We start from the raw sequence: 26,586 nt of genomic DNA on the forward strand, positions 1-26,586 counted from the left end.
AACTCAAATTTTTTTAAAATGAATGTTAAGCATTGTTTTTAAACATAATTGGGAAAAAATAAAATATTGCACTTTTTAAAAGTAGAAAAAAAGATCATCCAACTTTTGTTTGAAAATCTCAAGTAGGAGGGGAGAAAGGATTCAAAAAGGGGATATCCATTACCTCTTGAGATATCTTATTTCCCTTTTCTGATAGTTCTGTTAGGAAATTTTTCCTGACGTCAAACAACAATTTATTTCTTTGCTGCTTTCACTTAATGTTCCTATTTCTGCCTTCTAGGGCTAAGCAGAACAAGTCTAATCCTTCTTCCACATATCTGTCCTCAGTTAATCAGTCCTGTCTGACTCTCTGACTGCGGTTTTCTTGGCAAAGATACTGGAATGATTTGCCATTTCTTTCTTCAGGTTATTTTACAGATGAGACAACTAAGGCAATCAGGGTTAAGTGACTTGCCCAGGATCACACAGCTAGTAAATGTCTGAGGTCAGATTTGAACTCAGATCTTCCAACTCCAGGCCCAGTGCTCTATCCACCATACCAACTAGCTGCTCTTCCATATGCCAGACTTTCAAATACTTGAAGACAGGGATAGTCAGCCTCTAAGTCTTTTTGTCTTGGCCCTTATACATTCCAGGCCCTTCACTGTTTGTCCTCCTCTGGGAATTCTCCAGTTTAACAACATATGTCCTAAAATGTGTTGCCCAGAATTAGATGCAAACTCCAAATGATGTTTGACTAGGGCAGAGTGCAGCAAGACTATCACCTCTTTATTCTTGGACAGTATACCTCTCAATGCAACCTACATTTTTGTTTATTTATTGACTATTATATCAAACTATTATATCATGTTGTTACAGCCTATGATAATCACATAGATCTTTTTTAGGCAAAGTGTTGTCTAACCATTCCCACCCCTTTATATATATATTTTTGTATCTAACCATATTTCTCCTTTGTACTTGTAAATTTGATTTTTTTGAACCTAAGGGTAGCACTAAATGTTTATGGAAGTAGGAGTATATGGGGTCTTCAGGGAGGACTAGCACCTCTGGTGTGAGAACTTGCTGAGCCTTTTTCAAGGCTACTCATCCACCTTTGGTGTCCACCTGTCACCCAAGTCTCACCTGTGGCTCCAAGAAACTTTAATATGCACAGTGGCTATACCCTAGTAAAATTGTCTCAGCAGATGGGCTAAAACCAGTTTGAGGGTAACCAATAGACCTTTAACCTGTTGGTGAGTCAGGGAATATCTACCCCAAGCATATGAAGACTTCCCCCAACAGAATGGGTGGATGAGAATAATTTATTCCAATGGTGGCTGAAGCAGGTATGATAGACCTCTTAGAGCTTTGTCAGACATTGGTCATCCTCTGCATCCCAGGCCATTATCACTCATCTTGACTTTTGTCCTGCCACTGATTCTGGAAGAGAGAAAGAGGCTGATTATTTTGTGCAACCCTGATTAACTTAAATCCAATTCACTTGCAAGTCAAGACATCACCTGTGATATCACTGGTCCTCTTCAAAAAAGAATCAAGGTCATATAGGGAGTTTCAGACCTGGGTTTTAATTAGTTACATTTTAGTTAATTAGATTCAGTTCAATATTCTAACCTGTTGAGGTTTTTGAATCCTGTTATCCAGTCTGTTTAGCTATCCCTCCTAGTCTATGTCATCATTTTGATTAGAAAATCATATGTGCCTTTATACAAGTCATTGATAAAAATATTAAACAAGACAGGACTAAGCAGATGTAAAGTTCATTCACCTGGTCATTCCACTGGTAATCTCATTCCAAGTTCCTATCAAATCACTAATGATGAATCTTGGGTCTGGTCATTCATGCAATTTTGAATCTCTCATCTACTTGCGTTATCATCTAGTATACATCTTGCCACCATGTAATAGACTTTGTCATATGGTTTACCATTATCTAGCTAAGCTGTAGCGTTCACTTGATTTACCAACCCAGTAACCTTGTCAAAAAAAGAAAGTGTCTGACATGACATTCATTATGAAATTATGCTGGATCACGGTGACCAATGTTTCCCTTGTTGGATATTCACTAACCACCCTTTTGATAGTACATTCTTGAATTTTGTCAGGAATGAAAACCAAGCTCATTGACATATAGTCTGTACAGTTTTTTTCATTTGAATTGGGGACATTTGCCCTAATCAATCAATCAATAAACATTTATTAAGTGCCTAATATGTGGCAGAATCAGTGCTAAGCACTGGGGATCCAAAAAAAAAAAAAAGAAGTAAAAGCTGATTCCTGTCCCTAGGAAGCTTACAATCTAGAGAGGAGACAACATGGAAACAAATATGTACAAAGCAAGCTATATAAAGGATAAACAAGAAATCATTAAGTGAGGAAAGGCTTAAGAGGGTTGGGAAAGGCTTCCTATAAAAGATGGGATTTTAGTTGGGGCTTAATGGAAGCCAGGGATGTCAGTAGTCAGAGTTGAAAAGGGACAGTTTTCTAGGTATGGAAACAGCCAGAGGAAATACCTTGACCTGAGAGATGGGAATGTATTCCAGTTCTGTCCCTTTCTGTTCTCTATAATCTTCCAAACATCACTAACTTTTGCTCAGTGATCACATCTCTCACTCCCCACCACCCCCATCCTGGGATATATTTAATTTCCAACCTCATTCTGTTTCTATAGATTAGGTTTGGAAGCAACTTTAGGAATGATTGAGTTTTGTTTTAGAGAATATGCAAATAAGGCCAAGAGAAGTAATATGACTTCCCCAGTGTTCCTCTTGGCTTTGGTTTGTGTGTCGGGTCCCATCACAGTTGAACAATCTTCTAACTTTAAATGTTTTTTTGGCACAGTCTTGTTATTGGAAGCCTAATGTTTAGAAAGGTAATGAATAGAAAGTATTAAATAAGGAAGCTTTGTTACTTTGGTGTGGAAAACAAAAATAATAGCTAGCATTTGCATATCACTTTAAGATTTTCAAAACATTTTACATATATTATCTTACTGGATCCTCGAAAGCAATGCAGGGAGGTAGGTATTTTAATTATCTCCATTACCATAAATAAAAAATCTGAGGCTAAGAGATTAGCCTAGTTAGTGTCTGAGGCAAGATTCAAACTCATGTCTTCCTGACTCTGTCAAATGCTCTATCTACTATGCCAACTAGGCTGTTTATTTGTAGTGGTGATAATCCAAGCCTATTTTATGTGTTCATTTCTTTATTTGTATGATCACATGATTTCTTCTTAAATAAATCATCTTAGTAAAATTCTGAATTAGAACTCCAGCAAGCTACCTCCCCTTTTGATTCCCCCCCCTTCCCCATCTGCTTGGAAAATTTGTCAACTTTCCCTAACTAAGAATGAATTTGTGGTTATTGTAACACTTAATGTTCTAAAACTTTGCCTATGTGCATCCCTTTCTCTGGAGAGAGTATAATTTGGAGTCCTTTCTTTAGGTTTGAATCTAAGTTTTCTAATAACTGAGTTTGTTTTCAGTAACTAACTTTGTGGTTGATTTGCTGTTTTAAAAAAGAAAAGAAAGTCATGGGTAGAAAAAGCAAATAACAGCTGAACTGAAGTCAATTAGAAAGGAGAAACTAGTGATTATGTTTCTGGTTCCCTTTGGTGTTATACCCATAGAAGTATACTACAAAGGAAAAACATTAAGGATAGATGTTTACTCTGGGGAAAATTGAAATAAACAATGTGCTTGAACTTTACATCTGTTTTTAGTCATAGTATATGGAATTATTGGAGCACTATATTTTTAAATAGCATTGAGAACTGGATCTACATCATTTTCTCTGAAGTCAGGGAAAACAATTTTTCCTTTCCTGGTAACGCTGTGTCAGTTCCTCTAACTTCTTGCTAATTTCATCATTTATGTTAGCGATTCTCTTCAGTTGCTTTCTTAATATTTTTGCCACAAAAAGGAGAAAAACATTTCTTTGTGAATTCTGATAGTGGCTTTTTAATTATCTATATCAAAGACAAATAGTTCCATTGATTACCTAATGTAGAGAATAATCTACTTGTATTTATCTTTGAATTCTATGATATGAGCTGGTCCCATCTTGGGTGGGTGGGAAGGAGAGTGATATTCTGAAATTAGAGTCAAGGACCTGCCTTCAAACCCAGCTCAGCCACAAATTATTATGACATTTTGATTTTGATATAATTAATATGACATTTGTCAAGTCTCCTCATATTTCAGACGATCAGTTTCTTCATCTGTAAAATGAAGATATTGGATTAGATAATCTCTAAAATCCCTTCTAGCTGTAATAATTCATAATTTTAGTTTGATTTTTATAAAACATTTATCTTTGGAGGTATGTTATACATAGGCTAATGTTATTATTTATTAGTTTATGTTCTTTCAATGCACACCATGGTAATGAATTTACCCGCAATTTAAAAGGTCGGTAAATTTAGCTAATCCACAAGGACATTTTTTGAGATTTGAATTATATTGATAGACATAAAGGAAATCTCTGCTGATTGAAAGTCATCGAGCACTTTCACATGTGGAACAACTAGGTGGAAAAGATACTGTATAATATGCTAAATTGCTGTACAGATGGTAAATACAATTCTTCTGTTATGGGAAGTTCATCTTTAATTCAATGGCACTGTGCTGGGTATTCGAGACAGGAAAATGAAAAAGAAAAAAAAAGTTCAGCCTTCAAGGATTTTTCAGGTGGAGGATACAATATATATATGTGACATGTTTCTACAACCACATAGCCAAATTATTTTGTATCCTTCATGGTTAAAGATACAGAAGGTCTAGGTGTTGGAAATACCAAAAGGTACCATGTGGAATGAGTTGAAGCCTTGGTTATTCTGTAGAAAAGAAGATTTAGAGGAAATCTATTAACTATCTTCAAGCACGTGAGGTTCTGTCATGTGAAAGAGGAATTAGATTTTTACTGCTTTGTCCCAGAAAGCAAAACTTAGAGAAGTGAGTACAATGCCAGAAAGAAACATGGACTTAATAACTGTCTCATTTCTAATGTTCTTATTTTGTTGACTTATTTTTTCTAACTATAGTTTTTTTTACAGTGAATCTGGTCACAAAGTTACTTCCTGAAAACATACTCAGTTTTTCAAAAACTTATACCCAAACCTAGCAAAAGAGCACTAAATTAGACCATTTTCAAGGAAAAGAGTGTTTGTATTGCTGAGACTTTAGTATGTAATCACCAAAGAATACTTCTCAGTTAGAGGAAACTTGCAAATAATTAGAAATGACAAAGAGTATTTTGGTAAATAGTAAGTTTTCCATCATTTGTTGCTGTTGCTCAGTCATGTCCAACTCTTTGTGACCTTCATGGACCATAGTAAGCCAATATTATCCATGGGGTTTCTTGGCAAAGATACTGGAGTGTTTTGCCATTTCCTTCTCTAGCAAATTAAAGCAAAAAGAGGTTAAGTTACTTGTCCAGGATAATACAGCTAATAACTGTCTGAGGCTAAATTTGAACCCAGATCTTCCTGACTCCAAGCCCACTGAGCCTGAGCTGCCTGCTTCCCATCACTAGAGGTCTTCAAGAACTTTCCAGGAATATTATGGAGAAGATTCTTGTTCACGTACAAATTGGAGCAGGATGACTTCTGAGGTCCTTTCTAATTCTGACATTCCCATAATTCTTGAGACTCTCAGTTTGGTCTGGAGTTAGTGCTCCTGATTTGAGCTTCCGCCTCACAGTGGATGCCATTGTGGCTACTTAAATGGTGAAATCCACTGAAAGCCTTCAAGGTCTGTACTGATAGATGGGATCTAGCTTCACATCATTAAATGTGCATAGTAGGTACTCTTTAAATATTAAATAATGGGTAAAGATGGAAAACAACCAAACAGCTTCACCTGTAGATTTCAGGAGGAAGGGCTAATACTTGAGTAGAAACTTGGAGTAAATGTGAGTCTAAAGGACAAAGGTACAAGTAATACCAGACTCTGAGGACAGGACAGGGCTTGTTGCCACCCTAAACAGTTAAATGGATGAGCACTTGTTAGGGTTAGAGAAGCAGTTTCTGACCATTTGGGGTTGGATGAGGTGACCTTGGTGGTCTCTTCAGAGTCTGAGATCCTGTGATTCTGAAAATAGCTCAGTACTAGTCAAAGAGCACTAGTCCAAATGCTAGGAAACCTGAGTTTCTATTTCCTTTCCTATAATATGTTCTGACAGTTCTGAAAGAAAAATCAAAGTTTTGCTTTATTTTTGAGTCTTCAGTGCTTTGCACAGTTCCTCGCACCTCATGAATACTTAATAAATACTTGTTGATTCAGTGATTCCCAGGACCTTTATAGCCTGGAGATGCCTCCCGGCCACTCTGTGCCCCACTTTTCTGATTGATGAGTTCTTGGCCCACACTGCCATTTCTTCAGGTGTCCTTTACATGCTTCCTGTACTCTGTTCTTTACTCTTTCTCTCTCTCTGAACTTTTCCATTTCCTTCACAGCAGCTTTTCTCCTCCCCAACTCCTTTCCCCATCCCCAGCTTTCTTTTACATATTATGTTCACCCATTAATATGTAACTTCCTTGAGGATAAGGTCTGACTTTTTTTGCTTGCATTTATATCTCCAGTGTTTGGCACAGTGCTTGATCCATACTAATAAGTACTCTAAGTCAATATTTGCCTCAGTTTCCCCAATTGTAAAATAGAAATAATAATAGCACCTATTTCCCAGGGCTGTTATGAGGATCAAATGAAGTAATATTTTTAAAAAATGCTTAGCATAGTGCCTGGAACATAGTAAGTTCCATATATCTGCTACTGTTTATATATACATATATGTATATACATACATATCACATGGATAATATGGAGTAGAGCCAAGATTCAAACCTATGTGCTTTGACTCCAAGGCTAGTCTTCCTTCTGCTCCCCACTGAGAGCTTTGTTTTCTCATCTATTCTTCTCATTGTTCTGTTCAGTCAATATGTGTCATCACCCTCTCTAGACAGAAGCCCTCAGGGATTCTCATAGGTTAAGGGACCTTCCAATCACTGCCATACAAGAAAGCAGCAAATAAAAAAAAACTCCAGGACAAAAACAAACCCATCTGTGGAAGACTACAAACTGGAAAAAGGCTTTTATTCACAGCACTTACACAAATTAAGAGAACAATGAGGGGAAAAAGCCAGTCTTACAGGTTTATTTCCTGTGCTAACACTTGTGGAATGTTGTATTTCTCTTCTATGAGGAGTTCTAAGGCTCCTGTCAGAGAAAATATGTTTTCCTTTGTCCAGTTCACCACCTTGGCTAGGTACAGGGGTGTGTTTATGACCAAATATTTGTTAGGCATAAACTGACAGCTCCCACTGGCTGTCTTCAGATTTATCTAAATTAAATGGGTATTATCATGAAGTTCCAGTAACTGACAAATTCACAAATTCAAATTGAAAAATATGTTTTACAAGCTTGGCTTGGCAGAAGAGATATGAGAAAACACCTCTCCCCATTCCTTTGCAGAGATAGCAGGAGAGATATGGTGCATTGTATGTCATGTCAGTGTTTTACAATGCATTGATCAATTTGCAGGCTTTTATTTCTCTTTTTCATTTTTTTTAACCTGGATTATGAAGGATGACTTTCTGGGAAGGGAAAAGATGCAGGGGGAAACTTAATGTTGAAAACAAAAGATTTTGAAACAAATTTATTTTTTAAAAAGTATATTGTAGCAAAATAGAATTTACCTTTTAAGATAGTACGACTCTTCCAGTAGAATATAAATTCCTTGAGAACAAGAGTTATTTATTTTTATCATTGAATCACCAGCATCTTATACAAAAGCCCTTAAATAAAATATGTTGAATTCTATTTGATCAGAACAGGAATTTCCTTCAAATTCAGTTCAATAAATATGTATTAAGGGCCTACCATGTACATGGCACCTTATATAAGTGTATAAATACTAACTCCCCCTGCAAAAAAAAATTAGTTTGTGCTATCTAGCAGTTCAAAATTGATATAAACTGATCAATGAGACATTCAAGCACCTATGAAACACTTCCACATCTCTGCATCCATGTGATATGTATGTATATACATATATGTATATATAAACAGTAGCAGATATATGGAACTTACTATGTTCCAGGCACTATGCTAAGCATTTTTTAAAAATATTACTTCATTTGATCCTCATAACAGCCCTGGGAAATAGGTGCTATTATTATTTCTATTTTACAATTGGGGAAACTGAGGCAAATATTGACTTAGAGTACTTATGCATATGGCAGACCACAAAGATTCAAAAATGCACCTACCTTCAAGAAACCAGTCTTCCAACTAGGGGATGAGACTGGTTTACAAATGGCTCTAATGCAAAGTGGATATTTAGGGGAATAGGAGAAATACAAAGTACTATGGTCTCAAAATAGTGATTGACTAGTTTGTATATTACACATACCTTTTACTTTTGGAAATAGCATTGTATTTAGAGTCTGGACAATAAACTCAGCAAACACTTTTTAAGCACCTATTAAGTGCAAGTCTACCAAAATAGAGAAGTGAGGAATGAGAGAGGTAAAAGGCTTATAGATAACTCAAAAGCCTAAGACCCTATACATAAAGAATATGATTCACCTGCAAGTCAAGACATTAGCTGTGATGTCATTGGTCCTCTTAGAAAACATAGGACAAACAACAACAACTTTCTTTGATTGAAACAATTGGGAAGCATTGAGCTTGGCAAGCACCAAACAATATCACAAAAAATTATAAACATTACATAGAAGGGTAGTGGAAGATCATGAGTAGTATCACCTCTTAAAATGGTAAGAAGTGTTGGAAGGAAGAAACAAGGTTACCAAGAGACAGAGTTAAGTAAAATTATCCTGCGAAAGCACAATTAATGATGTAACTAAAATGAAGACCCCCCCCCAGAAATGAGAAATGAAAAAAGATTTGTAAAGATTTTTATAATAAACACTTTTCAATATCATGGTCAGTGAAACTACCACACTGGAACGCTAACAGCTTATTTTTCCATGGACTTTTTGAGTATATGAGAATGATATAGAAGAGTATAAAGATGAAAAAAGCAATGGTACTAAACCCACTAAACCATATATGGGGCAGGACCATGATTGAAGATGACAAAATTTTGAAGATATTAAGGGATTCTCAAGGTATCTGAAGGAATACCAAAGGTATTTGAAAGAACTTTTGTTTCTTATTTTTTTTAAAAGGCAGTCAAGAGAACATCAGTAATGACACATATGCCTATATTGCCATCTATAAGAAATTTTTATGAGAATAATACACAAGCACACACACATATCAAGGGCCTCCTTGATGAGGGTATTAGAAGAGAGTAGGCAGGGTCTTAGAGTTAGTATTGCAAAGTAGACCATATCTTTGCAACTGTACAATTGATTTAATGATGCAGAACATGAGTTCTAAAATTTTTTGGTCTCAGGATCCATTTATACTCTTAAAAATTATTGATGACTCAATGCCTTTTATTTATTTGGTTATGTCTGTCTAAATTTATCATGTTAGAAATTAAAATGTCTTAGTATTATTATAAAAATAGTTTTGACCTGCAGATTCTCCTGAAAGTATTTTAGGGAGCTGCAAAACCTCCTGACCATCCTTTGAGAACCACCAATATGTAGAGAATTAAAGTTTCCACTGTGCTTATTGTTAATTGACCATACAAAAGGATAGGTCAGTCAACCATGTAAATGCTACTTTAAATGTTATCTTAGAATGTCTTCCACACATATGTCAAAATTATACAAGATTCCTTAAAAGATATAACAATAGAGATAATCTTGTTCAACTCTTTGTTATTATCAAGCAAGTCATAAAACAGGCTCCCTTAACATAGCATGCTAGTCAAAGGTTTTTGCTACTGTTATGGAGGAGATCCAGCCCAGATCCCAAGTTGAAAAGACTTTCGTATAGATGCTGAAATCTTCCATATACTACTCTTTGTAAATAAAATTGTGCTGAGTGCATCAAGTTCCATAGTACTATAAAACCTCCTAAATAATGTCCACAATGAGATAATATTTGTGAAGTGCTTAGTTCAAGGCCTGGCAGATAGGAGGCACTTAATACATGCTAGCTACCACTCCCACCTTCTACCCCTCAATCACTCAAGAGTTCAGTTTTTCAGCCCACACAGGGAAAAACCAAGTGCATAAAGAATTCCTACTGTCTAGTCTATATGTACAGATGGTCAACTCTTAGAGCTTGTTTAGCACAAAAATATGTCTTGAATGGACACTGCAAAAAGACAAGGAGCTGTGCCCATAACTGAAAAGGTAGAAAAGAATATGCTGATTTGCCTTTGGGAAAATGAAAAGTTCTTTAATAATCCCAACATTGTCCCTGAAACAGAGGACTATCCTTGTAATACCAATATTCTTCCAGTGATGTACTGTGGAGGCAAGTCACAGAGTACTAAGATCTGTAAAGAACTGAAGTTGAGGATCACCCAAACATCAGTGGAGAGGGGAATGGTGGGCTTGAGCAGGCTATACCACATCACAAACAAGCATGCATGCTGCTAAAGTGATAAAGGATATAATTAACAAAATGTATGAACACAAAGGAATATGTATTCACCAATCTCTGGTGGTTCTGAGTTCTTAACAGCATGACTCTTCACATGTCTAAAGCGCTTGATGGCTCCGGACATTTGATTCTTAAAAATTTCAAATGACTGGGAAGAAGTAGAGTACAGGAGAATTTCTAAGGAATTAAGTGACGCTGAACTCTTCCTGGGACAGAAACATTAAATCTATCAGCCATAAACCTGAAGAAACATCATGAAACTGTGAGTGGGCAGCAAAGTGGCTGATGAAATTTGATGAGGGAAAAGTAGAAGATAATTTTGATGAAAAGTAATCTAAACTATTCTTTTATAAATGACATGTTTCAAGGGAGTTAGAAGCCTTTGTAGGCACTCTGGAGAAAGTATAATACATTGCTTTGGTCAGAAAGGGGAACAAAATACTAAATATAATTAGGGAAGGTTATTGGAAACAAAATAGAATCTAATGTCCTGTTCTTATTCAGAATTTTAATGCATACTTTATTTTTTTTTTCCATCTTGGGTGCTCAAAAATTTTTAAAGGTATAGTTGAACTGAAGAATGTTCAGAGAAGGGCAACTGAAATGATCAAGCACTTGGCGGTACTCCCAAATGGGGAAGGAATCTCATTTCTTTTGTAGGGTTGAGAGCAATATAGCTTCACAAAATTATAAAGAGTTCAGTATAAGGTGTCCATGTGTATATTTACAAAATCCTAGAGTATTAGCCCCCAGGGTTATCCAATCTCCTTGGAAATTTGAAGCTTATCAGTCAATAAACATTTATTAAGTGCCTACTATGTGCCAGTCCCTGGGGATACAAAAAAAGAGGCAAAGGACAGGTCTAATTAGGGGAGATAGCAAGTAAACAAATACACATTTGGGTTTTTTTTGTGTGTGTGTTTGTCCTTTGCTTTGTTGTCGAAGAAGACCATGCCATCAGAGAAATGATGACATGACTTGCACTTGACTTTGTTTTGAGTGAGGGAGGGCTGTGCAGGTCACCAGCCTCACTTTAACTAACAGGAGGCAGGCATTAGAATTGAGAAGGATTGATAAAGGTTTCCTGTACATAATGGGATTTTGAAATTAATACAATAGTTATGGAGCAGATAAAAAAGGAAGCTTATTACTACCTCACTGTGTTGGAGTTGTATCATCAGAGTTTAACCCAGTGCCTGGTGCACAGTAGGCTCTTAATAAATGCTTAATGGCTTACTCATAGATAGACAAGTTAAGTTTTAGGTATAGGTGGCAGTAGGCTAGTATGGCTAGAACATAGTATGTGAAAAGGAATAATAGTATGAAATGAGCCTGGAAAGGTAAGTGTCGCTTATCAATTCTAAGATAAGCTCTTGGATTGTAAAGTTGCAGACAAGCTACTGAGTTCTTTACATAGATGAAATTACAGATCCAGGTCCCTTCCCCTCACCTGCCCTCATAATTAAATCAATTTAATAGGAATAGAAATAAGAAGCACTTTCAGTCCTTCTAGTGTAGCATTGGAGTTCTTTGAGAACAGTCAGGTGTTCTAAAATAGCCTTTTGCCCAGAAGGAGGCGCTTGTCATGTACATAGATGGAAATTGAGATAGGATGATTGCCTAGTCTGGAACTCACATCTGAGCTCATTCCTCAGATTTCATGAAAAGTGCCAGAGGATCTTAAGTCGGAACTTGCCAAAGCAAAGGGAAGTGAATAATCCATCATAATTTTTAAAGTTGATCATATTGATAGACAACCTGAAAACTCAAAGGGAAAAAAAATGCCTTTGTTGCAAAAAGAGGCAGATTATTTTGGCCTGAATTAGCTGGATAAATTTGGCTGATCTTTTCACTTTACAGCTAGAGAAAAAAACAGAGAAATTATTTTTCAAGACTGAGCTATGCTTAGCAAAATAAAATAGAGCTCTTTTTTACTTTAATCACCAGAAATATTAGGCAAATTTGGTATTTTATTTATGGACTATTTTTCTCTTGTATTTTCTATAAATACATAAATATCTTAATAGCTTAAATCAAGAAAAATCATAATGTAACATATTAACAATATAATATAACGAATGCATAATATAATAATTATACATAGAATTTTAGGGTACCAGTCAACTACTAATATATGCTGTATTTTTCATGTGCATGGTCTCTTTTATCCACAGAACTTATCATAGATTTTCAAGAAATTAATTCTTCTTTCTATTTAGTAGTGGGAAGATGATCACTACCTAATCAAATATCACAGTGGAAATCACATGCAGGTATAGATCTCCATTCATCAGTTCAATTTTTAGGTCAGGTTCCCACAAAATGTATGATTCTTGTATTCTTTCAAATGAAAAATATTGAAATTATATTGAATACCAACCTAAAAAACCTAAATTATGCTTGTTTTTGCTTTTCAATCATGACTGATTCTTTGTGACCCCATTTTTTGGCAAAGACCTGGAAAGGCTTGCCATTTTCTTCTCCAGCTCATTTGACACATTTGCCATGGAAACTGAGGTAAACAAGATTAAGTGACTTGCCCAGGGTCACAGAGCTAGTAGATGTCTAAAGCCAGATTTGAACTCAGAAAAAAGCTATCTTTTGCACCACCTAACTGCCCAATGGTGGTGGTGCTGTTCAGTTGTGTCTGACTCTTCCTGACCCCTGTGGACCATATTGTCCATAAGGTTTTCTTTGCAAAGATACTGAAGTGGTTCACCATTTTCTCCTCCAGGGGATTGAGGCATGCAGAGGTTAAGTGACTTGCCCAGAATAACACAGATTAAATGTCTGAGGCCAGATTTTAAATCAGGTCTTCCTGACTTCCAGCATTCTATCTTCTATTGTTCAACCTAAACTTTGCTTAATGGCTGTCTTAATATTTCAGTCTCTTCAAATTTCCATCATAATTCTTTGTCCTTTCAGTCTAGTTTACTTTTCCTTATATAAGTAGCGAGTACATCATTCTTCTGATTCTTTTTTTTTGTTTCATGTTATTTGATAAAGGTCTTTTAAAATTTCTTTGTATTTCTTCTACTTATCAGTCTTCACTGCATTATATATAGCATTCAGTTACGTTAACATGCCACAATCTTTTTCAACCTTTCACTTATTGTTGCATTTTTGTTTTTTTAAAATTATATACAATTTTGGTATTTGAAAATAGTTTTTCCCTCCAGAATATTTTGAAGCACCTTAAATCTTTCTTCCAAGAGGCAATGTAGTATAATGGCAAGAATACTGGCGTCAGGACAAACATGAATTCCTTTGCTGGCTCTGCTGAGTGATCCTACGCAAGTCATTTATCCTTTCAGAGCCTCAATTTCCTTGTCTGTTAAATGGTAGTCATTATATACTTGCACTACTGACTTCAGAGGATTATTTTGGAGGAAGGTGCTTTATAAAACTCTTAAATATTCCAGAAGTGTGAATTATTCTTAGTATTTCATTAGTGTACCTTCTAAGATATAGGAGTAGCAAAGATTTCAGTTTTAGGTGCTGAAAGCTAGGTGAGTTATTGTTAGTCTCACACAGCCTCTCCCAGCGCAACATATTTGCTCCAATCCTGACTCAGATACCGGATGGTTACTCCCTAAATGAGGCAGTTTTTTTTTTCAGCATTTTTAAAGGGAAATACTTTTTTTTTAAATGGGAAAAACAGTCAGAAAAAAGGGGGAATTCCATAACCTCTCCGTAATGTTGCATAAGGAACAGAGGAGGGGGAACAATGGGGAATAAGGGGGACACCAAGAGTTTCAAGAACTTTAGGGAAAAAAACCATATCTTGGTTACACTTAAGTTCCATGACTAAGTAGTTGAATTTCTCTTCATTCAAACCTTCTAGGATCAGTTAACTTGGAATCCTTTGTGTTAAAGGGGAGGGTCCTGGTCTGTGAGCAAACTCTGGTCTAGTTGTACCAGCTAGGGACTCCCTCCCTACGACCTTTGACCTCGGGTAATCTGCATAGAGGAATGACAGGCATTCAGTGGAACAGGAACAGCGGAGCTGGGTTTGCCACAGGAGGTGGACTTTCAGACAAGCGTGAGAGGCCGGCGGGAGGTACCGAGGGGAGCTCCGACTAGAAAGCGCTTTACGGGAAAGGTGAAATGAACCTTTGGAAGCCCATCCGGGAAAGAATCCATGAGCAAAGGAACGAGAGAACTGCATGATTGCTGGCCCCTGGCCGGCTAACGTGCAGAAATGGGCCAGACCTCAGTCTCCACGCTGTCTGAGCAACGTTCTAGTGGTGAGTAGGGAGGGAGAAGCCTCTTTCCTCCAGCTGTCTGTCCAGCCGGGCTAGCCAGCCAGATGCAGCTCTCTCTCTCTCTCTGTCTTCCTCTGCTCCCTTTTTTTACAAACGCTTTTGTTTTCCAGCACTTGAGCAAATGTAAAATTGAGGCCAACGACACCACTTCACCAGGCTGATTTTCCTTCTGACCTATTAAATCTCATCCGTGAGCCTATTTGGGAAACTATCCTGAATTCTTTGTCAAAGAAAAGTAGAATGCCTTTGAGGGGGTTATAGCCGATTTTTTGCCTTAAAGGTACAGACTCCCTTTTGGGGGAAAGATGCGTTGTTCTAGTGGGTATTTGGATTGCTTCAGAACAGAATCTGATTTGGGTAAATCAGAAATGAACTCATTCACACAAGCGCACGGGGAAGGCTTAAGCCAGACGTTTTCGAGTGCTTGGAGCGGGAGAAACCTATTTGTGGTTTTGTGTACAATGTAGCAACACAGTAATTCACAACTGAATTCTTTTTTTTTATCTGTAGCAACTGATTAGGCTTCTTCATAGTTGATTGCCTTTCCTCGTTGTAATTGAAAGTTCAACTTTTTATGTAGCTAGTTATAAAAATTGGAATCACTTCTTATGATGTCCTATTGTTATACACTGTAGCTTCAGGACTGAAACAAAAACAAAAAAATCTCATCACTTTTATTACTAAGGGTTAGAGTACATTTCTTAGAATTGTCCAGTATATTTCTGGGTTGTAAAAAGAGCGAGTGTTCTCGGGGAGAGAGAGAGAGAGAGAGAAAGAGAGAGAGAGAGACAGAGAGAGAGACAGAGAGTGTGTGTGTGTGTGTGTGTGTGTGTGTGTGTGTGTGTGTGTGTGTGTGTGTGTGTGTTTTAAACAAAAAAGGGAAGGAAGGCACATCTGGCATTTCCCCAGCTGTGTAGGGATAAACAACTTCGTGGTGAGACAATGAGAAAATAAATAAATGAAAGTATTTTTATATTCAATATTTTAGAAATGCTTGGAAACCTGTTTGATAACTTAGAATAGAATGGATAATTAATTTTTTAAAAAAAGAAAGACTTGAGCAGACTTGACCAAGAGACAAGACACAGATTCCTAAGTCTATACCAGTAAGAGTTATAATCTGTTTGCTCAATTGTGGAAATATTTTTTCACCTTAACATTCTTTTCTGTGTGTTGTTTATATCCCCGAAGGCAAAGCTTAGTTCTCTGAAGTATTGTAAACTTTTACTTGGAGCTTACTTTGGTGCCAAAGAAATGATGAGTTTTCTACTAAGAAGAAAGTAAGAATTAAAAAAAAAATTAGTTTCCTTATTAGTTAAGTTCAGTTTTAATGGTATGTGGCATCAAAGACGTCTCGTTTTGATCTTGTGACTTTTGTTTACTACACCTTTGATTTTTGCAAGTAAGCCACTTAGTGTGGTGACTTCCTTTGTTCAGTTGAAAAGAATTCTGACTTCTTTCTTCCTTGTGTCTTGGAAACCAGGGTAATACTATGTTTTTCTTTTTTTCATCTTCTCCAGTAAAGAAGTCTTGAATTAAATCAGTGCTTTAAAATAAGTTTACTGTGCTGTCTGAATCTCCCAAAACATAAAATGCACAATTTCTAAATAACAGAATCCTTACTAAAAATTGATGACAAAGCCAGTGTACCAAAAGTTCTGAAGTTTCAGTGGTGTATTTCCTTTACCAATAGATGCAGATTGCACCCTTTGACTTTGGTAGATGGTATTCAAGAATCCTTTTAGCCCAGAAATGTATATAACTTTCTATGCTGCCTGGTGATTAGCCTCTCCAGAATTAGCTATACTGATCCTAGCTAGACACCTAGTCTATCACAGGACTCCTTTTCTAGGCGTGCCAGCCTTGTCTTCTTCAGGCATACTTTGAAATATGCTGTCACCTTCAGATCATGATTTGTTGTCAAAGTAGGTAGGATGTTACTGGAAGATTATACCAAAAGATCACATAATTTGCAAATAAATAGAAATGATTATTACTTCTGAATGATTCCCAGGAAAATAAATAACTTCTCTCTAAATTTCAGGTCTATGCTTATAAAAGTATTTACAGATATTTACAGGTAGACTGGTAACTCTGATTGCCAGGCATGCTGAGTCAAAGTCATGTTCAATAAGCAATAAAGCTCATTTCTGAAGTCACAGGTGTTCAGGTGTAGAGTGATCATCTCATTCCACATAATTTCATTGAGATCACTTTTGCATTATTTGTTTTCTCTGTAACTTTGCAATACTGTCCTGAATGAAAATAGCTTTAGGCCAGCTATCTGCTTGCTATGTGTCATAGCTTGTATATACCATGTACATGTCAGAGGCAGCTAGTGGCACAGTGGATAGAGCACTAGATTAGGGATCAAGAAGACCTGAGTTAGAATCTTGCCTAAGACACTCAATAACTGTGAGACTATGGGCAAAGTTGCTTAACCTCTATCTGCCTCAGTTTCCTCAACTTATCTTCTGGAGTTGTTGTAAGGATCAAATGAGTAATAAATGCAAACTTCACTATGTCAGCACATTTTCTAGCACAGAGCAGGTGTTATATAAATATTCGTACCTTTCCCAGGTGTATTTTCTTCTTTCCTTGTTGGCTCTTTGGCAGAGTTGTTGTGAGGATCAAGTGAAATAATAGTTGTAAAAAAAGTGCTTAATAGAGTGTCTGGCACATAGTAGGCATTGTATAAATGTGCATTCCCTTCTCATCTCTTTCTTGGGTATTTTCTTCACTACTTAGTAGCTGTCTGGCTATGTATTTAGTTCACTTTGGAACCAGGCACCTTTTAAGCGCAAGTAAGGATTACAAATTCAAAGAAGAACCTTATCTTTTATAGCTTGTTTGCACATAGCTGCTTGCACATACCTGTTTGCATGCTGTCTTTCCATTAGACTGTGAGCTTCTTGAGAGGAGGGACTGTTTTTATTTTTTCTCTCTTTGTATCTCCAGACCTCAGCATTCACAGTACCTGGCACATAGCAGGCACTTAATGCTTATTGACTGGACTAGACTTTTTCACTTAGCTTATGAAAAAATCTGTTTTAATGCTCCAGAGTTGATAGTATACTTAGAATTTTAAAAAGCCCACTGAATCTTCTGTTATTGAATCTGGAATTCAATGGAGGTATCACCCATCAGCTTTCTGCTCATTACTCTGAACTCAACTGCTACACCTCAAAGATGTGAGGTGAGGCAACTCAGTGCATAAAACCCAGGGTCCAGAGTCCAGAAGAGCTGAGTTAAAATCTGGCCTCAGACTCTTAACTAGTTGTGTTACTCTGGACAAGTCACTTAACTTCTGCTTGCCTCAGTTTCTTCAACTGTAAAATGGGAATAATTTCCAAGGTAGTTATGAGGATCAAATGAAATTATATTTGTAAAGCACTTAGTACGGACCTAGCAAATAGTAGGTACTATATAAATGCCTATCTCTTTGTCCTTCCCCTACCTCACAGTTATTGTGAGGATCAAATGAGATAACATCCAGACTGTTGGTAAAACTTAAAGTGTTGTATAAATCCCGGTTGTTTTATTATTGTCATTTTCAGATTCTTTTCAGCTCTAAATCTATGATTCTTTGAAAGGACTTTTCCTTCCTTCCCCTACTCTCCTCCTTTTGAAATTCTTCTTCCTTTTCTTCTAGGTCTAACTCATATTACTCCCCTTCTTGACAAATCCTGCTTCCTCCCCTTTCCCCTTGGGAGTGACCTCTCACCTTCCTCACATTTTTCATAACTCTTTAGATCTCCCCTTTGCATATATTTCTAATTTGTCTTACAGTGATTCATATGGGTGTCTTGTTTTGTCTGTTAGAGTATAAACTCTTTAAGGATGGACATTGTGCTTTATATAATTGTAACAACATTCATAATAACTAGCATTTATACAGCACTGTAAGGGTGGCTAAATACTTTACAAATATCATCTCCTTTGGTCTTCTCAAGAACCCTGAGGTTTTATTATTATCCTCATTTTTGCAGATGAGGAAAGTGAGGCAGACAGGGGTTAAATGATTTGCTCATGATCACACAGCTAGTAAATATCTGAAGCTGGATTTGAACTCAGTCTTTATGACTCCAGGCCCAGGAGTCTAGCCACTGAGCCATCTAGCTGCCCCTAGATATAATATAAATCACTAAATAATCTTTGCCATTCCACACACATGATCCATATTTGTTTTTCTCTGTTGGAGCATCAAATTTTTCTGCTTTGCTTTGCATTGTTTCCTCTGAATATTAAAAATGTATATTCAGAATGCATAATCTAGCATAATTTAAAAACGCAGGCCAAATAAAAATCCTTGAATGAACAGTCATTTATTAAGCACTGCTTGTATGCCAGATACCCTACTAGGCATTGGGATATACCAAGAAAAAAACTTGGAAATAGCCCTTCTGTTCCGGAAGCATATGTTCTCTCTTGGAGATACATATATAGATAGACAAAATAGACATAAAGTGATTTTGAAAGGGAGGCAGTGATGTGGGACAGGGTCAGAAGAGGCCTTGTGTAGAAGATGAGAGCTTGAGCAGAACTTTAAAGGAAACTAGGGATTTTGAGAGAAAGAGGTAAGAAAGGGTTATGTATCAGGCAAAGGGACTGCCTGTGCAAAGCCATGAAAGTATGAGATTTAGTACCAGAAGATCAACTTGGCTGGACTGTATTGGTGATAAGAATGAAAATGTAAGTTGGGACCAAGTTGTGAAAGGCCCAAACAGTAATTTAGGTGAGTAGGAAACCACTAAAATTTATTGAGTAGGATGAGAGTGATGTGATTAGATTTGGCTTTAGGAAAATCAGCTTGACTACTATGGGGTGGATGGATGGGAAAGGGAAGAAACTTTGTTATAGACAGAACAAACAGGGGCCTATTGAAATAGTACAGGAAGGAGATGCTGAAGATAATCATTAGCACAGTGTTGGCTGAGTGAGTGGAGAGAAGCTGAGTGGGTATGTGGGAGAATGAGAAATTGAGGATGACATGGAGGTTGTGTCTTCAGGAGAAGAGAAGTTCAGAATAAGGATAGGGTGGGAATAAGAGTGGGGTGAGGGATACCAAGGTTTAGAATATGCAACAGAAGTGATATTTATCAGGGGATCATAGATTTATATCTGGAAGGGAACTTAAAGGTCATCTAGTTTAATCCTCTCATTTTACAGAAGAGGAAACTGAGGGCAAGGTGCAGGAATGTTCATTGACTTACTAGAGTTACACAATTTGTAATGACAGCAGCAGTGTTCGAACACAAATACTCTGACTCCAAAGCCAATGTTTCTTCCACAAAGTCTCCAGAGGGACTGTACTGACAGGAAACAATACAACTATTTGTATTCTGAGGTAGATAGGTGGTTCAGTGGATAGAGTGCTGGACCTGGAGTCAGGAAGATCTGAATTCAAATTAGGCTTCAGATGTGTACTCGCCATGTGACCCTGGGTAAGTCACTTAACCCTCTTTGACTCCTTATCTGTAAAATGAGCTAGAGAAGGAAATGACAAACCACTCCAGTGTCTTTACCAAGAAATGGAGTCAGAAAGAGTCAGACATGGCTGAACAATATTTGTATTCTACACATTTTGTCTTAGATTCATTAGATAACTGGGCTAATGACCAAGCTTCTGACATTAAGCTATATGACTATCACTGTGATCCTCACTTTCCTCACATATTCCTCATATCCTCATTTTTCTCATATTGTCTCCTCTTGTTAGGAACAATAAGACTTATGCTACCTATCTCATTAGGATGGTAAGAAAAATACTCTGTAAACATTAAGCACAGTATAAATGAGCCTTCCAGTTGGTTGCCCTGCTTCATTTCTCTCCCTACTTCAGAACATCCTCTACTCAGCTGTCAAGTTCATCTTCCTTTTAAAGTACAGATCTATATTGTCCCTTCTATTCAATAAATTTCAGGGGCTCCTTGTCACCTTTAAGATCTAATATAAAATCTTCTGTTTTATGTAGAAAACCCTTTATAAACTCTCCCTTCCTACTTTTATAATCTTCTTCCACTTTACCCCCCCTCCACATTCTCTGTGATCTACTGTCACTCAACTCTTGAGCGTTTTACCTAGCTATCCACGCTCAGAATTCTCTCCCTCATCCCTGTCTCTTGCCCTTCCTAGATTTCTTCAAGTACCAACTAACATCCCACCTCCTACAAGGAATCTTCTTATTCCTAGTGCCTCTGTTGATTATCTCTAATTTACCCTGCATAGATCTTATTTCTACGTAATTGTTAGCATATTGTCTTCTCCATTAGACTGTGAGTTCCTTGACAGTGGGAACTATTGTTTACTTCTCTTTTTTCATTTTGTTTCCAGGTCTAAATTCTTTCCCTCCCAATACCCCTGCCCCTCACCTTTGAGAAAGTAAAACAACAAAACCTATTACAAATGTGTATAGTTAAACGAAATTATTTTCAATATTGGCAATGTTCTTATAGGAATATAGATATATGTATGTATGTGTATCTATCTATATGTAGATACAGATGTATCTATCACAGACATAGATGTAGATCTATGATAGATCTGCATATATATCTAGATCTATATATAGTTATAACTCAAACTGTATTCTGAGTTCATCACCTCTATCTGCAGGTGGTTATTTTTGCTTTTCTTGTGTACTTAGTGTTTAGCATAATCCCTGCCACCTAGCAGATGTTTAATAAATGCTTGTTGAACAACTGGTAGAACTACTAGACTACGTTAAAATGTAAGATCATTTTTCTTTATGCCTAAAAAACTGCTATGTTAATTGCTCTGGCCCCATTGTCAAGAATCAAGATGTTTTCCTTAAGTCACTTATTTCATCTTGCATTCTTTGTCTCTACTCTCCCTGCCCCTCCCCCCCATTAAGGCAAGGGGAACTGCCCAGTTTGATATCTCCACTGTTATGCCATGCTTAGAATGTGACTGCTGTATTCAGCAGCCATGTTTTCAGCCTATTTTTTTTTTTATCCCCAGTGCTTAACACAATAGTGTTTTAAGGTTTGCAGAGTGCTTTATAAATATTAGCTCATTTGATCCTCATAACAACCCTGTGAGGTAGGTACTATCATTATGCCTATTTTATAAATGCTTGTTAGCTGATAGACTGGTCCCACCGTTATGTTGAGGATAAACAAAGCCAATATACTCATTTTACAAAAGAGGAAATAGAAGTGAAATGAGTTTTACAGGTCACACCCAATTAGTGACAGAGGCTAGAACCTCCATAGTTCAGAAATCTTGGTCAGAAATATTTTTTCCCAACTGGTGATTTTATCCATTAATCTTGTTAGACAATTGTCTGTCAGTTGGGGTTGTTTTTTTTTAAGTCACAAATAGTGACAAATAGTCACAAAATGTCTCAGTTCTGTGAAAACCTGTTGATCAGGGAATACCTACCCTTACAGCATCACACCATACCATGCAAGTAAAATATGCATATTATATTCTCAGACGTATGTATATTTTGATCTAATCCTACATCTTAGTGTTGAAAGGCTTATAAGTTTTGTTCATCTTATTTTTTCTATGTAGGGAGAAAAGATTTGGGACCTACTGGTTAAGTATTTGGATCTGTACTGTGTTTTTGTTGTTGACGTTTTAAACAAAAGAAAAGAAGGAATTAAGTTCTTGAGAGGGTGAGATATTCCCACCTGTCACTTCAGCTAGACATGACAGCAGGTACCGAGTCTACTTCCCACCTGGATATTACTGTTGTTTGATGCCAGCTATCATATTTATTTAATTTTTTCATTTGTTTTCATGGAGAAAACAATAGAGTTTTCTGGGAATTAGAGTGCTTTTATTCCATCCTTATCTGAAGCATGAATCCTTTCTATGGGATGCCTGACAAGTAGTCAGCCAGCCCCTGTTTGAAGACCACTAGCACCTAGGAGCTCACTGCTTTCTAAAGCATCCCATTTTACTTTTGGATCACTCTAATTGTTAGAAAGTTCTTGCTTGAATTGAGCCAAAACTAGCTTCCTCATAACCTTCATCCACTAGTCCGAGTTTGGTCTTTTGTGGCCAAGAAGAACAATCATTCATTCAACAAGTATCTCTTAAGTCTCTACTATATTGCTGAGCTGTGTTGGAGTTACAGAGAGAAAAGGAAACTTCAGGAACTGCCCTTGAAAAGCAAGACCAAGTAAGAGACAATGACAGTAGTCTAAAGAACACTGCATTTGGAGTTAGAAGACTTGAATTCAAATTCCAACTCTGCCAATTATTCACTGTGCCACCTTAGGCATGTCACTGTTTCTCTGGGTACTGGTTTCCTCATCAGGAAAATTAAGGAGTTGAAATTAAATGATCACTAGGGCCCTTACCTCCTCTAGATCCTATGATGTTATATGATTAAAACCTCTTCTAGGATAGGGACAATGGGAATTGAATGGAGGGAACAAATGGAAGAGATACTTCTGGGGTAGAAATAGGGTGAAGTCATAAACTGGAGGTCAGGCATGAGAGAAGAGCAAAATTTAAGGATGACCCAAGTGTTTAAAGGCTGGATGATTCAGGGAATGCTTGTTCCATCAACAAAAATGAGGAAATTAGTAGAGGAAGATTTTAGAAAGAAGATATTAAGTTCATTTTGGAACATGGAGAGTTTGAGGAAACAATGGCCATTCAGGTGGAAATTTACAAATAGGCAGTCACAGATGTAGGGCTGAAGCTCAGGAAAGAGTTCAAACTGGATATAAGAACTGCAGAGATATCTTCCTAGAGTTGATAAATGAAGCCAGGGAACTTGTTTGGAAAGAATATGTAATAATGGAGCTAACACACTTGGGAGTAGGAAGAACAAAGACCAACAAAAGGATTTAATAATTGATCTTTGTAATTAGCGAGATAGAAGGAGAAGTTTATGGAAAAGTTGTGAGATGTATCAGGAGCCAACAGTGTCACAAAGTCCAAAGCAAGAGAGTAAGAATCTCAGACTGTTAATTCTAAATTCCCTGACTCCTACTAGGAACAGGTAGTGGGGAAAAGCACAATATATTTCATTGCCTTTCAGAGTATAAAGAACATGAGTATGGTGTTGCTAGAGGCTAGGGCTTTATACCTGGAAAGATCAGAATTTGCTAAGGACTCAGTGAAAGTATAATTGAGGTACATTAAAAATTTTTTCAATTGACACATTATATGATTCTACTAAATCAAAAAACATTTTATTAACTTCTTGTGTCAGTCTTAACTCAGTGCGTGTTTATCCTTTGTTGCTGAAAAAGACCATACCATTAGAGAAATAATAACATGACTTGCATTTGACTTTGTTTTGAGTGAGGCTGGGCTGTGCAGGTCACCTGCCTCACTTCTCCTTCAGAGTCATCTGAATCCAGTGACCAGATATGCATCAGGATGACTGGAGATGACCCAGGATGAGGCAATTGGGGTTAAGTGACTTACCCAAGGTCACACAGCTAGTGAGTGTCAAGTGTCTGAGGTAAGATTTGAACTCAGATCCTCCTGACTCCTGCACTGGTGCTCTATCCATGTACCACCTAGCTACCCCAACTGTCAGTCTTAACTGAGCACTTGGGATATAAAGGATATGTGAAGACAGTCCCTGTCCTCAAGGTGCTTACATTTGAAAGGGGAAAACAACATATATAGATAAATAACACTCAGAATAGTTCCTTGGTCACCTTAGAGAGTAAGGTACAAGCACCTGGGGGAATCAGGAGAGGGTTCCTGTGGAAAGTTAGACATGAAATGAGTCTGGAAGGAAGCCAGAGACAGAGGGGACAAGAAATTTCAGGAGAGCACTTCAGGCATGGGAGATGGCCAAGACAAAGGCACAAAGATGGAAAATGAAGTTTTCTGTGTGAAGAACAGTAGTAGATAGGCCAGTATTGATGGACTGCAGTGTGTATGAATGAGATCAATGTGGAAGAAGGCTAGAAAGATAAGAGGTGGCCAGCTTGTGAAGTTTTAAATGCCAAACAGAGGAATTTGTATTTGATCATGGGTAAAATAGAGAGCCACTGGAATTTGAGTAGGGGGCTCCGAGACATGGTCAGATTTGGCTTTAGGAAAATCACTTTGGCAGTTCAATGGAGGATGGATTGGAGAAGGAAGATACTTGATGGAGGCACAAAATAGGAGGATATTGAAATAATCCAGGCAGGAGATTAAGGTAGACTGAACTAGGGTGATGGTTCTGTGAGTGGAAAGATGGGGACATGTGAAAGATGTATGGAAAGGATGGGATTTGGCAATGGATTGAATAAATAGATGACAAGTTGAGAATGACACCCAGAAGGACATTAATGCCTTTAAAGAATTTTTATTTTATTTTATATCTTATTCAGGACTAGTGCTGAGGAGAGAGACTAGAACTGGGTAGGTAGATCTGGGAACCATCTTTATAGGGCTTGTAATCAAACTGAGTTGATGAGTACACTAAATGAGAAAATATAAAGAGAAAAGTGAAGAGAGCCCAGGAAAAAGTTTTGGAATACACCCACAATTAGTGGGAATGATAAGGATGGTGATCCCATAAAGGAGGCTGAGAGGAAGAAAAGGAAGAGAAGCCAATCATAAAAACTAAGTGAGAATACAGTTTTGTGAAGAGGTACTCAGCAGTGTTAAATACTGTAGAAAGGTCAAGGAGGATGGGAATTGAAATAAAGCCATTTGATTTGGTGGTTAAAAGATCATTAATAATTTAGGAGAGATGAATTTCAATTGAATGATAAGGTTAGAATTTGACTTAGAAGTCAAATTTCCGAAAAGTTAGAAGAGAATTAAAGGAGGGGTAATAGAGATGAGCAATGTCCAATGTATTTTTTTCAAGGAGTTCAGCAAAAGGAAGGAGAGATTAAAGACAATAGCTACTGGGTGTGGTAGGATCTAGAGAGTATTTTTTTTTTTTTTTTTTTTTTTGTGGTTGGGGGAGATTTGATCTGATCTTAGGCCCCAGGGAAGGAACCTAGAGATATACAGATTGAAGGTTAGAGAGAGAAGGCATGATTGTGGGGAATATCTCCTAGGCAATATGAAAGGAGATGGGTTCAAGGATACATAAATGTAGAGTGATTGGTCTTTGTAGGAAGATGTGTCACTTCTAGTAAAAGAGGAGAGAGAGTTGCATTTGATGCAGGGAATATGACCCGTCTTTCCCCTCAACTCAAGGGAGGGACAGAGAAGGAACTTGTAAGTAAAACACCTCACCCCTTTTCTCCCCACGAAGTATGAAGCTTGGTCCTCATCTGAGGTGGTGGAATGAGGAAGTGCTGTGAGAAGTTTGATGAGGGGAGGTTTGGAATAGCCATTGTGGAGAGTAAGATAGAAAATAAATTAGGAAGGAGTTGAAGGATTGCTTTGTTGCCATGGGGAGCTAGTTAAGATTAGATAACTTAAATTTGTATGAGACCCAGTCATTGTTTTCCTGATAAGTTTGAGCCCCAGTCATTGTTTTCCTGTCTTCCTATGGCTCCATTCAAAAGCACACTGTAGGAGCAAAGGAAGAGGATGGTAGCAATAATCCAGGGCTGGGGTTTGGCAAAATGTGATTGACAATAGAACTAGGAATCAAGAGATTTGAGAGTAGAGGATAAAGTAGGATTAAATTTATTCAATAAGAGGTAGAGATTGGAGAGGTAGGGCAGGTGATGACCTGGGAAAGTATCAAGCTATACAGCGACTGAAGGTCATCAGCAGCAGTAGTTTATCAGTAGTAAAGCATCCAAGGCAGGGAGTTTATTTTAAGAGTTCATCCTCCTGATTGTCTGGAGAGACAAAAAAAACCTCATTCATGGCCAGAACACATTGTTTTTCTGATTT

General features: G+C 37.2%; 1 protein-coding gene across 8 annotated transcripts in view; it reads left to right on the forward strand.

Annotated features, from left to right (window-relative positions):
* PHACTR2 (phosphatase and actin regulator 2) overlaps positions 1 to 26,586 on the forward strand; it is a 362,779-nt gene that overhangs the window by 178,414 nt on the left and 157,779 nt on the right. The window contains exon 1 of one of the 8 annotated variants that reach the window (XM_072643499.1): positions 14,321 to 14,775. The exons of 5 other annotated variants lie outside the window; for them this stretch is intronic. In XM_072643499.1, coding sequence (XP_072499600.1) covers positions 14,730 to 14,775 — 46 coding nt within the window. In that variant the 5' untranslated portion in view covers positions 14,321 to 14,729. Of the gene's footprint in view, positions 1 to 14,320; positions 14,776 to 26,586 lie in introns of those variants that run through there. 2 more of the 8 variants (XM_072643504.1, XM_072643503.1) reach the window with 2 other exon arrangements.

The sequence above is a fragment of the Notamacropus eugenii genome, chromosome 2, assembly GCF_028372415.1.
Source record: "Notamacropus eugenii isolate mMacEug1 chromosome 2, mMacEug1.pri_v2, whole genome shotgun sequence".
NCBI classification, from domain to species: domain Eukaryota; kingdom Metazoa; phylum Chordata; class Mammalia; order Diprotodontia; family Macropodidae; genus Notamacropus; species Notamacropus eugenii.